The 16,299-nt window shown below is 35.6% G+C and overlaps 1 protein-coding gene across 5 annotated transcripts in view; it reads right to left on the reverse strand.

Annotated features, from left to right (window-relative positions):
- The window catches only part of SCAF11 (SR-related CTD associated factor 11), a 99,336-nt gene that overhangs the window by 19,257 nt on the left and 63,780 nt on the right, over positions 1 to 16,299 (reverse strand). For all 5 annotated transcript variants that reach the window (XM_010352263.3, XM_074403173.1, XM_074403175.1 and 2 more), the window contains 3 exons: positions 15,497 to 15,574; positions 11,732 to 11,832; positions 8,477 to 8,541 (listed from right to left, as the gene is read on the reverse strand). In XM_010352263.3, coding sequence (XP_010350565.2) covers positions 8,477 to 8,541; positions 11,732 to 11,832; positions 15,497 to 15,574 — 244 coding nt within the window. The remainder of the gene's footprint in view (positions 1 to 8,476; positions 8,542 to 11,731; positions 11,833 to 15,496; positions 15,575 to 16,299) is intronic.

Genomic DNA, 16,299 nt, shown 5'->3' on the forward strand with positions numbered 1-16,299 from the left:
GATGACACTCTGTAACCCTATTCCTCTATGTGGTCTGTTTTTTTTCTCTCTCTCGTCATCCTCATACTTCTAGAACTTTATGAAGTACTAGGTATAAGTATTTCCTCATTTACTAGGTATCATCTCCTTCACTTTTGGTCCTACTTTCTGAGACTTCTCAGCTTTTCTTCTACTCCTATTTATATATATATATACACACACACACACACACACCATATATATATATAATATATATATATGTATTTTTTTTTCTTTGAGATGGAGTCTTGCTCTGTCACCCAGGCTGCAGTGCTCACTGCAACCTCTGGCTCCCGGTTCAAGCGATTCTCCTGCCACAGTTTGAGTAGCTGGGATTAGAGGTGCATACCACCATGTGCAGCTCTTGTTTATATTTTTGCTGTAATATTTTTAATTTCTAAAAGCTTTCTTTTTAAAAATATTATTTTTTGTATATCATTGATAAAATATCCCTTCTTTCAGGCTTTGAGGATATTGTTTTTAAAAATTATTCCCTATTTTCCAGCATTGGGTCTGTCCCATCAGGTTCCTTTTATCTCTGTTTTGATCTCTATTACACTGATTTCCCTCAAATATCTGGAGATCCTTGATTGTTTGCGGGATACTAAAATACTGATTGAAAATGGTGTAGATGGTTGGACAGAGCCTTTCAGCTAATGTGTTTCACTGTAGGGTGATCAAGCAGACATCTGGTTATTTCATTGGGAGACTCTCAAATGGCATTATCTCTAAGTTTTTTCTTCTGGGCAAGTCAGTATTCCAAAAGATGTCCCTTATCTCCTACTTTGGAGAATTATAATAAGCAAGACTGCTAGTGCTTTGAAAAGTATCTTGGGTAGAGGACTAGAAGCCTCATCATTTGACTTAATTTCCCTCTCTGTTGTTTCCTGTACAATCATTTATGCTAAAATTTAAATCTCGTTCAAATACTCACTCTAGAGAGTAAATCTCCAGTCTTTCATTGGGTATTCCCCTTCCTCTACCATGTTCAGCCAGGAATCTTCAGGATCTAAAAATTTTTAACCAATTCTGTTTTCTGAAACCACTCCGTATCTCTGCCTTCACAAATACTTGACATCTCCAAACTCAACTTTCTAAGGTTCGATGGTATGTGAACTGTCTTGAGATTCTTAACTCCACTCTCCCCATGAAATGTTTATGTATCAGCTTTCTGCTAAGATAATTTACCATTCCTCTAATACTATTTTACTTTCTATTTTGTGGACACGTCTTACATGCTGTACCCCTCTCTCCAGCTTTCTTGTCTTTGTGGCTTAAAACTTTTTGGTCGGGCACAGTGGTTCACACCTGTAATCCCAGCACTTTGGGAGACCGAAGTGGGCAGATCACCTGAGGTCAGGAGTTCGAGACCAGCCTGACTAACATGGTGAAACCCTGTCTCTACTAAAAATACAAAAATTAGCTGGGTGTGATGACAGATGCCTGTAATCCCAGCTACTCAGGAGGCTGAGGCAAAAGAACTTCTTGAATCTGGGGGTGGAGGTTGCAGTGAGTTGAGACTGTATCACTGCACTCCAGCCTGGGCAATAAGAGTGAGACTCCATCTCAAAAATAATCCCACACTTTTCTTTTCATTCCTTTATTGCCATTTTAGTAGATATTTGGGGTAGGAGGGGATCAAAGCATTAAACAAGTGCTCAATCTGCTATGCTTAACTAGAAGCTTGTCCTTATTTATTTTAATTCAGCATATCCTCAAACATGTTTCAAGAAACACTAATCCGAAAAGAAGGTTTCATGAAAACATCCTTTTGTACAATACAAACCAGTATAATAAAGCCTCTGAGTTTAGAACCTACAGGCATCCAATTAAAGTCTGTTTAATTGATTTGATTTCAAAGTTTAATAAAGACATAATTAGATGGATCTAGTATGAACTTAAAGAAGTACTACATTAAGAAATGCCTGAAAGGGAGATCCTTTCTGTAAGCTATATCAATTATAAATTACTATCCCAAACCAAAGATTAATGTTCATTCCAAGAAACAAAGTGAATATAAAGGAGATTAAAAACAAAAATGTGTAATTCAGTTATCCAGTATGACAGAAGAAAGAAAGTGATATTTCTTCAAGAAATCTGCCAATAGGTTTGCTGCCTAACCTTTCACAATACCTCTAGTGTGGCAACATCATCTTCATTACATGAGAAAACTAAACCGTTTATATAATTTTACTAAAGTTTCAGGTGTTTTAATGGTAAAAAACTGTATAAAACTCGAGAGGCCTTTCAGTGAAACCATCTATTAGATCTGCTGAAGTTTTAACTAGTATTATATTTATAGGCTATACTAATAATTTCTAATAAAGATATAAGAATTCAGCCGGGTGCGGTGGCTCAAGCCTGTAATCCCAGCACTTTGGGAGGCCGAGGCGGGTGGATCACAAGGTCGAGAGATCGAGACCATCCCGGTCAACATAGTGAAACCCCGTCTCTACTAAAAATACAAAAAATTAGCTGGGCATGGTGGCGTGTGCCTGTAATCCCAGCTACTCAGGAGGCTGAGGCAGGAGAATTGCCTGAACCCAGGAGGTGGAGGTTGCGGTGAGCCGAGATCACGCCATTGCACTCCAGCCTGGGTAACAAGAGTGAAACTCAGTCTCAAAAAAAGAAAAAAAAAAAGATATAAGAATTCACAATTTCATAAGCTCTATTCATTAATTTGATTACTGTATAACAAATGACTGCAGACAGTAAGTCACACACCTATGTTTAAAGAACAGTCCCATCCTGCTTCACAAAACTTTAAGAAATTAAAGTCTGGCTGGGTGCAGTTGCTCACGCCTGTAATCCTAGCACTTTGGGAGGCTGAGGTGGGCCAATGATCTGAGGTCAGGAGTTTGAGATCAGTCTGACCAACATGGTGAAACCCTGTCTCTACTAAAAATACAAAAGTAGCCAGGTGTGGTGGTGCATGCCTGTAATCCCAGCTACTTGGGAGGTCAAGACAAGAGAATTGCTTAAACCCGGGAGGCGGAGGTGACAGTGTGCCGAGATCACGCCATTGCACTCTAGCCTGAGCAACAAGACCAACTCCCATCTCAAAGAAAAAAAAGAAAAGAAAAATAAGCTTAGTTAAGCAGAGTTGCTTCTAAAATCTAACCAATCACTCTTAGATAAAGAGACAGACAACAGCTTCTCGAGTAGTTCTTTTATAAAATTAATTTTTATTTTTGAGATGGAGTCTCATTCTGTCGCCCAGGCTGGATGCAGTGGCACAATCTCAGCTCACTGCAACATCCTGGAGATGTTGCAATTGTTCAAGCAATTCTCCTGCCTCAGTCTCCTGAGTAGCAGGAATTACAGGTGTGTGCCACCATAGCCGGCTAATTTTGGTACATAAAAAGAAATTTAAATTATCCTTAGGATATATCATGGTTTCTGTTCAGTGTAACTGGGTAAATAAAGATGTATTCAATTTGCACAATCTCCCACTAACTCAACCTTCACCTTAACTTTTTCTCTTGGTTCCTTGCTTAGTCATCAAATGCCAACATTTAAGGGTACAAGCTGGCTTTTCTGTTGCATGACAGGTTCATTACTGCCCCTAAACTATGTGATAATTTCAAGTTACACTTATGGATTCTCTTAGAGTCTTCCAACTAATCAGTTTGTTAATACTGTCTAGAAAACCTCATAAGAAATGTAAAAATTAAAAGAAAAATTAAAAGCTAAAGAAATGTCCAAATTAAAGGTTAAAACTCTTAAAAGTTCCAATCTTACAGCTATGATTTATGACCTTTAGTCTGAAGGAAAAAAAAGAGACTGATATCTATATTGTATTTCTGAAAGGTCAGGCCAAAAAAAAAAAAAAAAAAAAAAAAAAATCACAGTTAACTGGTAAGTGGGGGGCAGCTATTCTGTTATCAAAATGACAGAGCACTAATTTTACATTAAAAATTATTTTTCAAAGTACATCCAAACGAGATCCATCAGAATGGCAGTAATTTAAGTTATAGAGATTGCAAACAACCATAAAGTGAGAGGCTTAATTAAGGTAACACTAACAGTATCATGCTTTAGCATTATTTCGTGGTAAAAAGTGGCATTGGATATAAAGTCAGAAGGCTGGATCAAATTCTGGTGGCTCCAATTATTACCAAATGTGAACTTGGACAAGATATTTAGCCTTTTAAAAAAGACTTTACAAAATGTTGTTAATACATAATCTCAGAGGACAGCTTATTAACTTCTTCTTTTGACATCTTTAGAAACTTTCTAACATATTACTTGGCTTCCCATCATTTTGGAATACTTTAACCAGGTCAGTTTTTCTAAAATAGTTTCACCACACTGTATCCCAATGAAAAGAACTTTCAACTGCGTCTACATGCATAGCAATCTTCCTTTTCAGTCTTATTTCCTTTTATTTATTTTTTTGAGAAAGGGTCTCTCTCTCTCTGGTGTCCACACTGGAGTGCAGTGGCATGATCATGACTTACCTGCAGCCTCAACTTCCTCAGGTTCAGGTGATTCTCCCACCTCAGCCTCCCAACTACCTGGGACTACAGGTATGTATCACCACGTTTGGCTAATTTGTGTATTTTTTGTAGAGGTGGGTTTCACCTCTTATATCTGATCATCATAGTCTTAAACATTTTGCCTGAACTCAAGAGTGAGAAAAGAAGTAACAACTGGAAGAAACCATCAATTAAACTGAGGAGTCAAGCATAAATAAACACATGTCAACACAAACTGTTCACCACTAAAACATGAAGACAAATAGATGGTATTTGTACATGATATGTAAGCATCTGATTTTCTTCAGAGCATCTCTATATGGTTGTAAACACCTTACGTATTGAAAAACGAATTTGCCCATCATCATTAGTGAGGTACAATTGAAAAAAATTGTATATATTTAAGGCATACCACTTGATGTTCTGATATAGGTACACACTGTGATAATAATCACCACAAACTAACATATTCATCACCTCACTGTTACTATTCTCCCTTTTTCGTGTAGTGAGAATACAATATCTATTGGCTTGGCAAATTTCAAGTATACAATACACTGTTAATTATATCCACATTGCTATACATCTATATATTAGGTATCCAGAATTTATTGATCTTGCATCACTGAACCTCTGAATCCCTTGACAAACATCTCCCTATTTCCCCCACACCCAAAAACCACCCCCATTCTACTTCTAAAAGAGAATTCTTCACTATACCCTGCCAGACGTTCTCCTACCAGCCTTCCCCATCTCAATAACTGGCAACTTCTATTTTACCAGTTCCTTAGGTCGAGACCTTGTAGTCAACTCTGACTTCCTTCTTCCTTGTACCCTATATCCAATCCATCAACAAATCCTGTTAGCTGCATCTTTCAAGTACAATGTAGCTGACCCTTGAATAACATGTGTTTGAACTGCAAGGGTCTACTTATTCATGGACGTTTTTCAATAAAAGCTATACTGAGTGTGCTTGCCTCTCTTGTCTCCCCTTCTACCTTCTCTGCATTGCCATCTAAGACAGCAAGACCAACCCCTTCTCTTCCTTTGCCCACTCAATGTGAAGACAACAAGGATAAAGACCTTATAATGATCCACTTCTGTTCAATGAACAGTAAATATATTTCCTCATCCTTAATTTCTTAATAAGATTCTTTCTCTAGCTTACTTTATTGTAAGAATACTGTATATAATACAACATACAAAATGTGTTTATCAACTGTTTATGTTATCTGTAAGGTTTCCAGTCAACAGTAGCCTATTAGTAGTCAAGTTCTGAGGGAGTCAAAAGTTATACATTGATTTTTGACTGGGCAGGGGTCAGGATCCCTAACTCCTGTGTTGTTCAAGGCTCAACTGTACATACAGAATTGAACCAATTCTCATCTCCACTAATATCTCCTTGGCTCAAGCCACCATAATTTGTGATGTAGAAAAACACCACCTAAAATAAAAAGAACCAAAAAGAAAGAAACCCACCTAACTAGTCAATTTCCACTTGTACTCTTATTCTCCTATGATTTTCTTCCCTTCACAGCCAGAGTAATCCTTTTAAAATGTACCAGATCATGTTACTCCTGAAAACACTTTCCTAGCTCACACTGGCCCTAAATGATCTCACCTTGTGTCTTACTCTTCCTCCTCCATCTAACTCAGTCATTCTAGCCACACTAACCTCCCTGCTATTCCTTGGACATATTCCAAGAATATTCCTGTCTCAGGTTTTTACACTTGCTATTCCCTTGCCTGGAACAATCTTTCCTGAGATACCTTCATGGCTTAACTTCTTACTTCTTGAAGGTCACTGCTCAAATATATCTTTATTCAAGAGGGTTTCCCTAACACTTTAAATAAACTGTCACCTCCATAATGTCATTACCCTTTAACCTTTTACTCAGCTTTATTCTTCCTTAAAGCATTTATTACCACCTGTTTTACATATATTTATATTTTTGTTGGCCTACAAGAAGATCCTATTGGCAGGCACTTCGTTGTTTTTGTTCACTACTATACCCCTAAGAGTCACACAGTAAAGTATTTGTTGAATGTATGAGTGATCTCAATTCCCTTTTGCCTCTCTGAGTATGAACATCCAGTACTGAGTATGTATCGAGTATGAATCTGGAATTTAAACCTGAGTAATTTTCATCAAACGTAATACCTAAACATAAGCTACTTCATCTAGTAAATAATCTATTTCAATACAGGAAGAAAAACTGACCATGTTAGACTTAACAAATTTCCCTAGTAAAAAGTAACATATAGCAAAACTTTTAATACCTAAATGGATAATCAGTAAGTACAGTAGTCTTCTCTTATTCACGGTTTCTCTTTCTGTAGTTTCAGTTACCTGTAATCAACTGTAGTCTAAAAATATTAAATGGAAAACTCCAGAAATAAACAATTCCTAAGTTTTAAATTGCATACCATTCTGAATAACATGATGAAATCCTGTGTCACTCCACCTTCATCACAAGAAGGGTGAGTAAAGTACAGTAAAATATTTTGAGAGAGCCCACATTCATATAACTTTTATTACAGTATACTGTTATAATTGCTCTATTTTATTATTCATTATTGTTCATCTTTCCCGTGCCTAATTTACAAATTAAACTTTATCATGGGTACGTACATATAGGAAAAAACATAATATACATAGAGCTTAGTACTAGCTGCAGTTTCAGGCACCTATTTAGAACATATCCTCTATACCCAGTTTCCTTCAAATCAGTCCAGGTTGGTCAGTGAAGACATCTGCTCATAATTACCTGGGTATCAGCACTCTTATTATCCACTCAAAGTATAATGAGTACACATTCGAAACAGTAAAACAAAATCCCATAAATGGATATCAAGTTTTGTTGACTGTTGTTTTTTTTTTAATTAGAATTAACATGATCCCTCAGGTTAGATTTACAGATTAACCTTTGAAATTTTACTATTAAAGTGAAATTGCAGCAAAGCTTCTGTCGTTAAAAAGACACTTTTCTCTACTTGGAGACTTTTTCATAGAAAAAAGAAAAAAGACATTTTTCTCTTGTTAGTTTTAGATATGAAAACAGACTTTGCTTTTCTATCATTGCTGTAAATTAGCATTCTATTTTTATGGATAGCATTTGTTTGCCAATTCTAAGATCCAATATAAAATTTACTGCTGAGGAAGAGTAAATGATGTTACAGATTTTCTGTAGATAATTTGGCCCACTAAATTATGGTAGTCTTACCTCTGTAATATTTCTTAAGTACATATCTCTTGCCTGGGCTCATTTTTAGAGGGTGAAATATAGGAAAATCTTTAATCCCATAGTGCTTCAATATAGTCATTTATAAGCATCTATGATTAATTCTGATTTGGGATTTTGTTTTACTGTTTCGAATGTGTACTATTTAGATTGGATAGGTATTTTAAAATTATAATTAGAAAAACCTATTTCTGCCAGAAGGTTAACCTTGTCTAAGGCCTGTAACTCAATGCTGTATCTACTTAAGATGCCTGAAGTCATTTATTTCATTTAGGATAGACAGAAATACCCATTATACTTTGAGTGGAAAATATAAGATGGGAAACTGTGAATTAGTTTCTTGCTGCCACAGACTTCTTTTGCTACTGCTTACAGTTACTGGCCCACAAGGTATTTAATCTCATCTCCCCTAAGGACTTCTACACTAATCAGTGGAATAAGACCAAATGTAGGCTGGTAAACATCAAGAAATTGTGAAACACTCTTTTCTACACACAGACACACACCCACACACACCTCTTTCCTTTTAAGAGGAGCAAGAAGGAAAAAAAAGGGCAGAAAACAGTAAAAATGGCTCCATGAAAACAAAATTTATGTAGGACTGAACACAATGTGCAGAGCTCTGAGGACTATTTTCCAGACCAAAATGTTACTAATGAGAAGTCTAGCCACAATCATTAAATTACCAAACAAACAAACAAACAAAAAAGGGTAAATAACAAGCAAAAAGTCACTTACTATGTATCAATTTCAAATCACAAATGTTTGCACTTAATAGATCTTCTCTTACGATGGCTTTTCTTCTGTAAACATCAATAAAGACACGAAAGAATTAAGGAAAAAAAACATCATTTTGCTCACTTCTTTTCTTTTCTTTTTTTTTTTTTTTTTTTTTTTTTGCTCACTTATTTTCAACTCGTTCTCCATCAAAATGAAATCTATTATGCACTGATTGTAGTAACTATGCTGAAAGTCCAGTAAATGGTTTAAGGATATTCTCATAGACTCCTATGAGATATCAGAGTGACAAGTTAGAGTATAATATCTAATGAGTTGTATTATCTCAGGTTTTTTTTTTTTTTTTTTTTTTTTTTTTGTGGTAGAGGGTTTTTTTTTTTTGTTTGTTTGTTTTTTTAAAGACAGGATTTTGCTGACACCCAGGCCAGACCAGTGTGGTGCTATCACGGCTCACTGCTGCCTTGACCTCCTGGGCTGAAGGGATCCTCCCACCTCAGCTTCCCGAGTAGCTGGGACTACAGGCATGTACCACCACATCAGCTTATTTCTTTCTATTTTTGCAGAGACAGCATTTCCCTTTGTTGTTGAGGCCGTTCTTGAACTCCTGGGCTCAACTGATCCTCCTGCCTTGGCCTCCCTAAGTGCTGGGATTATAGGTGTAAGCTACCATGCCTTGACTAATCTATTTTTTATTTTAATTTTTTAACTAGAGATGAAGTCTCACTTTGTTGCCCGGGCTAGTCTTAAACTCCTGGTCTCAAGCGATTCTCTCGCTTCAGCCTCCCAAAGTGCTGGAATTACAGGCATGAGTCACCATGTCTGGCCTCATCTCAGTGTTTAAAACTATAATCTTAATGGCTGTATGACTGACTGGCTACTGAGCCATGCAGAGTAGCAGTAAGTAGATAATTACCTTTTTTAAAAGAACCATTAGAAAATTCTAGCAAGGAAAGCCTTTCGGTTCCACTTAAAATGGAGGTTCACTATGAAGAAACAAAACACCACTGTAATGCCTTCTTTGAAACTAGTAAAAAGTATCCGAAAGAGAGAAGTGCCAGGGTTTCATTGCTTTGGAAGGGAGAGGCAAAACTGAATGGAGTTTGTCTGCATGTTGAAAAATCCAGCATATCCAGCAAAAAGTAGACTGAAAGACAGGACTACTAAAAACAACCAAGACTCCAAAAAAGAGTATAATGTAAATATCCAACAGCTGACAGGGATTTTCCACTTTGGGAAAAATAGTTAAGTTAACCCTTGGTGGGCAAAGGCAAATATTAATTTCATAGCTGTTATTTCCTTATGAAAAATCTCGGAGAAAAACCAGTTAAATATGGGGACTACTTCTACTATGTTAGGTTCAAACAAGAGCTGTGAGTCTTACAGGTCATTTTCTGCGATGACTACTACACTCTCAGCAAGAGCCAAGAGAATTGGGTAATTTTGAGGGAGAGACAGAGAAAAAAAGCACATCTATGATACTGTCATGGCCAGTGATATAAGTTGTATTTCTACCAAAAGCTATTTCTTGAGTGGGAAAGGTGTACTACTATCTACTATGTAAATACAAATGCAACAACCAAAAGTGATTAACTATTTTTCAGAAACAATTATAAAATTTGGCCTAATGCAGTTATTAACTTTGGGGCTCATGGGTAAGCTCTTGGAGTAGGTATTCCATGAATACCTTGAAATCATATACAAAGATTTATGTCTATAAACATGCATATTTTTCCAGCAGAAAGGATCTGAATCATTCTTCACATTCCCAAAGAATGCCATAACTAACCAAAAGTTAACATCTAAGGAACTACAGTGTTATAAAATAGTGATAGTTTCAATAAACCTCAGTGACTATTGCCAACTGTTTCAGGAACTAAATAACCTTACTCTTTTAAGACAGTAGTATTCTGATGAAAAGTACTAATGGATCATAAATTTAATTATGAATCTGACAACATATTGACTTAAAAACACAACTTTTGCACAGCTCTATAAATACATTTCAGATCAAAATTAGCTTAAGTTTCAAATGTATTAGAACAAGTTATTCTAAGCATCAATTAATTTCCAGTGTACTACTCATGTTCAATTTAGTTGAAAAATGGGTTAAACACCTATTAAACTCAAGTACTACTAAACATTGCATTTCTAGACATTTATGTTAAAATAGGCAATGGTTTTAATAGCGACTAAAAAAAAGAGAAACCCATATACATTAAAAAATGTTTTAACATAAACACTTGCTGATACCTGCTACAACACGGGAAAGCAATATGTGAAAGTTAATAAGCAGTTTAAATTATAACTGATGAAGAATGTTGTGCTATACTATTAGGTACTCCTACTTTTTGTCCATAAATAACTTGATCAGTGCTATTCACAGTGTTGTCTGAGCACCAATGCTTATGTATTGTTTAATATTGGTTTGTGATTAAGTACAAAAATGATGGTAAGCATTCAGAATTTTTGTTTGTTTTTGAGACACAGTCTTGCTCTGTTGCTCATGCTAGAGTACATTGGTGTGATCACAGTTCACTGCAGCCTCAGACTCCTGAATTCAAGATATCCTCCTGCCTCAACTTCCTGAGTAGCTGGGACTGCAGCCATGTGTCACCATGCCTGGCTCATTTGTAAATTTTCAGTAGAAACATGGTCTCATTATGTTGCCCAGGTTGGTCTTGAACTCCTAAGCTCAAGTGATCCTCCCACCTCAGTCTCCCAAAATACAGGCCTTAACAGGTGTGAGCCACCACACCTGCCCAGCATTCAGAAATTTTACATTGCTGCAATATTTTTATTTTACAAAAGTTTTGGTCTAAAACAGATTCAGAAATAAACTGAAAAGAACAAATTCTTGTAATTGTTTTTATTTTGTGTTATTTTCCAGTAGAGACGGAGGAGGGGAGGGTGGTCCTCATTATGTTCCCCAGGCTGGTCCCAAACTCCTGGTCTCATATGATACTCTCACCTTAGCCTACCAAAGCACTGGGATTATAGGAGTGAACCACCATGCCCAGCCAGAACCAATTCTTCACCAAAAACAGAGTAGAGCTCAAATTAGATTCTCAGATTTCAGCTAGATTTCAAATTAGATTTTCAGATTTCGCTCCTTAAATTATCAAGTGTGTGCTTTCAAATAAGTGATTAAATACATTTAAACCCCACTTCATTTTTTTTTTTTAAAGAATACTCCTTTTGTACCAGTTAACTTCTGTTCCACTCATTTGCATTCCACTTCTAAAGTTAATCACTAACCTTATACAGCTTTTAGAATTTTCATGACAGGAGAGCTGTTTCTCAAATGAGTTTTCATTTTTCTTGTCTTTTATTTCTCTCAGTTGTTTTTTTATTTGAACCTATGAGAAAAGCAAAATCAATTTAGAGCAACAATCCAGCATTACCAATAACTTTGTAATTCTTCCTTGAAATGATTAAAATTACAGAAACAAAATTTTCTGTTTAAAAAGTATAGTCCAAATACATATGCTTATTCATACAAGCATGCTAAACCATAAGCTTAGTAAGTGTGCTTAACTCTGGGGAAATAAAATAGTGAGAGATGAGCATAAGTAAATTAAGTGCTTATAACAGATACGAACACAGGTTTGTATATACATGAAGGACTCAGAAATTAACTGAGGATGTCACAGAAGACTTTAATGAGTAGATGATGTATGAGTTGGTCTTAAAGGATAGTTAGGAATTGATTGGTCTAAGAAAAAATTCTAGGTGGAGGAAAGAACAGAGTTGTAAGGAACGTGAGAAGCCAATGTAGACAGAGAAAAACAGAGTAGCTAGATATAAAGTTGATGAAATGTGTTAGGACTTGATTGTAAAGTTTCTTGAATAAGAAAATAATTCTACAGGCATCAGAGAGTAAGTGGACTTTTTAAAGCAAGCGAATGCGATGATCAAATTTGTTTTTAGGAAGATAACTTTGGTAGCGATATGGAGAATCAACCAATTAAGAAGAGACTATAAAAACCAGGAAATAAAAAAGGAAGCTCTTAAGATAGACTAGATCTACATTGTCCAAGACAACAGTCACTAGCCACATATGGCTACCTAGTGCTTGGAACGTGGCTTGTCTAAATTGGAATGTCTGACAAATATACAATAGACAAGATTTCAAAGACCTAGTATAATTTTTTAAAAGCATGTAAAATCCCTCAATAATTTTAAAATATTACATGTTGAACGAATACATTAGACATATTGATTAAAAATAAATTATATCATTCAATTTATTTCATTTCTTTATATTATTTTAGGGTGCTACTAAAAATTTTAGTTATTTATTGGCTTATAGTATACTTCCATCAAACCGCACTAGCGAGATGACAGAATAGGGGCCTACAAAGAGGCAACAATGGAGGAATAAAGAAGAAACATATTTAAGACATTCAACAACAACAAAAAATAAATGAGAGAAAGAAAAATGGAAAAGTTCCAGTTATTTCTGATCTTGGTGACTGGGGTTGTGATTCCATTAACAATTGGGGCTGGGCAAAGGGGTAGGAAATGTGATTAATTTGAAATTTGTTAATGTTAGATTTTTTTTTTTTTTTGGTATTCCAGATGGAGATGTACAAGTGGTTGTAAATACTGGTCTGGCTCTCAGTAAAGAAGTATGGGATAGGGTCAGAATTTTATTTTATTTTTATTTTTTGAGATGGAGTCTCACTCTGTTGCCCAGGCTATAGTGCAGTGGCACCATCTTGGCTCACTGCAACCTCCACCTCCCAGGTTCAAGTGATACTCCTGCCTCAGTCTCCTGAGTGGCTGGGACTACAAGCACCTGCCACCATGCCTGGCTAGTTTTTGTATTTTTAGTGGAGATGGGTGTTTCACTATGTTGGACGGGTTGGTCTCAAACTCCTGACCTCATGATCTGCCCTCCTCGAAGTGCTGGGATTACAGGCGTGAGACAGTGTGCCCAGCCAGTGACAGAATTTTAGAAGCATCCAAAGATAGGCGGTACTTAAAGCTACTGAAGTATAATAGTTGAGACGACTTAGAAAGTAAGTATACTGAGACAATTTAAGTGAAGATCCTATGAGCCCTAATGATTAAGAAAAGGAAAGGAGGGCAGGGATATGACAAAGAAGATTGTGAAGGGACAGAGAAGTAAAACAATCATACATACATACATACCCACAAGAGAAGGATGTTCTAGAGGCCGAAGGAAGTAGAGGGTAGTCAACAGCACTCACTACACGCAGAAAACAAACCATGGAATGTGGAAGTCTGAGTCTGGACCTTGGTGAGGGCAGTGTTTGTAAAATAAGATAATAGAGGTAAATGTTCTATGAAAACTGAAAAGTGAGTAAGAATTGAGAAAAGGGAGTTGTCTCATTCAAGCAGTTCAGTTGCGGCCAGGTGTGGTGGCTCATGCCTGTAATCCCAGGACTTTGGAAGGCCCCGTCTCCACTAAAAATACAACAATTAGCTGGGCATGGTGATAGGTGCCTGTAGGCCCAGCTACTCAAGAGGCCAAGGCAGGAGAATTGTTTGAACCCGGGAGGCGGAGGTTGCAGTAAGCTGAGATCACACCAATGCACTCCAGCATGGGAGACAGAGTAAGACTCTGCCTCCAAAAAAAAAAAAAAAATTGTTCAGTTGCAAAGATAATGAAGTGAAGATTCGAAAGAAGTAAAGGTCTAGGGAAGGCATTTAAGAGAATGTGGACGCTATCTCATGAGCGAAGAAATAACTTTTAAGTTAAACAAAATAAAATTAGCACTGTACTAAACCTTTAGGTAAAATACAAACTCCATCAAACACATTTTTATTTTAAGCAACAAAATGAAATTTCACAGAAAAATATATTTGGAATCTAGTTCAAACTAATGAATCTTTAGCAGTGTAACTATATACATAAACACATACACACACAGGGTTTGGAAAAATGGAGAATATGTCTTCAGGAAAAGCCACATTTATATATTACACTTCTACAATGTTTTATCTTTTATACGCTAATTTACTTTGATGGCAAAGTTATACAATTACAACAAGCAAACCATTTTATTTGAATTGCAGTTCTGTTTGTAACTTGCATAAGGTTCATCTGGTAAAAATGTATCAAAGTAAATTATAAAAACCTGCACTGAGAAAGACAAATGCTTAAATAACTGTACATTGCTTCCATCGCCTTTTCCACTTACATATAGACAACAGTAACCAAGTGGATACAGACTAACAGTGCTACCTAAAAATGCTTTGTTTCTCTCATTAACAGCATCACTTACGTTTACATTGAGTACTCTCATTTTTAGCTATTTTTCATTCATGACTTGGTAGTGAAACCTCAAGAAATCTTTCTCAGATACTTAACTACTACTCTTCTCCTTTTCTCTCTTCTTCTAACTCTTACGCAACTCACACATATTTTTTTTCTTTGTTTTCTCAGGCAAGCCAAAAGTTAACATAAACACAAATCATAATCATGGCTCACCAAAGGAATATCAATGAGGTAACCAGATTTTAATTTTATTGGCTAATTTCAAAATTATAATGTTTTTCAGGAAAACAGTTTTAGTTATTTTGGACTTAAGGTTTTTTGAGAGTTAGTCTTTGAATCTAACACTTCATTTCAAACATTTTTTCAATGGAAAACAAGTATTCAAAGTGCTATCCAATTAAAAAATTGTTTGAAATACAGGAAGATGTCCTCACATTTAAGATATTCTAAAATGTTAAGTATTTTGTAATTAAGCCTTAGTATGAAACTTCCTTCAGAGCATCAGAGATCTAATACATTTTGTATTAGATTTATAAGATTTATCTTATAAATCATTATGGATATGCCCTCATTAGGGTGCAAATGAAAAAAAGGTTCAGAATTTAAGTATCCTAGTTGAAAGGTATACATTTATCATGCTAAGGAGAATTAAAAATCACACATTAAACCTTACGTTGAACAATTTCAAATATACACAAACTGACAATCTATCAAAGTCAAACAGCTTAAATTAATTTTTACATAATTAATGTTGCAGAATAAAATCTAAGACTTACCTTAACATAACCTTCCAATGCACTGAATTTAAACACTGCCTGAAAAGGTTTTCGGTCAATAGGACATGAAGCCAATGTCTGAAAAGTGATTAACAAATTATATCTTACAAATGTTTCTTTAGAATAGATAAATTTATAAATATACTTCTAAATGTTTCATAAAAAAGAAAAATATTTTCATCTCTATCTTTGAAAGAAACATATTTTATACCTTAAATTCGTTTATTCATTCAAACATTTACTGAATAGCTCCTGCATGCCAGAAAATTGGAATACAATGATGAACAAGACAGAATCTGTTATTAAAATCCCATTAAGATATAGTGCCCAGTTGAGAACTACTGGTATAGTGAAAGATGAGTTGGGCTAACAGCAGCAGTTCTGTGATGTAAAGCTGGCTGCTATGCTAAACTTAGGCCATTCCAAATGGCTTAGAAAGGTCCTTCACAAATGTTAATATTCTGTGACTTAATATTTCCCCCCTAAATTAGTTACATTAAATAGGCAGTTGCACCAGAAATAAAAATATTTAAAAGATATGAAGAAAATGAAGTACTCCATCCCTCTGCTCAGCCACCTAGATGGCCACTCCAGAGGGTTTCTTACATATAACCTTTTGTGGATATCCATTGCATATACATATATGTGTATCTTTTTAACACATAAACTTAAGATTGATTCATATTAGTAATTCAGATCTGCCTCATCCTTAACAGCATGGTATGAATAAGGGTTTTTTAGTTTACATTTCCTTTTATAGGAGTAAAGTTGAGCATATTTTCCTATTTTTAAGGATATTCAGA

The sequence above is a fragment of the Saimiri boliviensis genome, chromosome 7, assembly GCF_048565385.1.
Source record: "Saimiri boliviensis isolate mSaiBol1 chromosome 7, mSaiBol1.pri, whole genome shotgun sequence".
NCBI lineage: Eukaryota > Metazoa > Chordata > Mammalia > Primates > Cebidae > Saimiri > Saimiri boliviensis.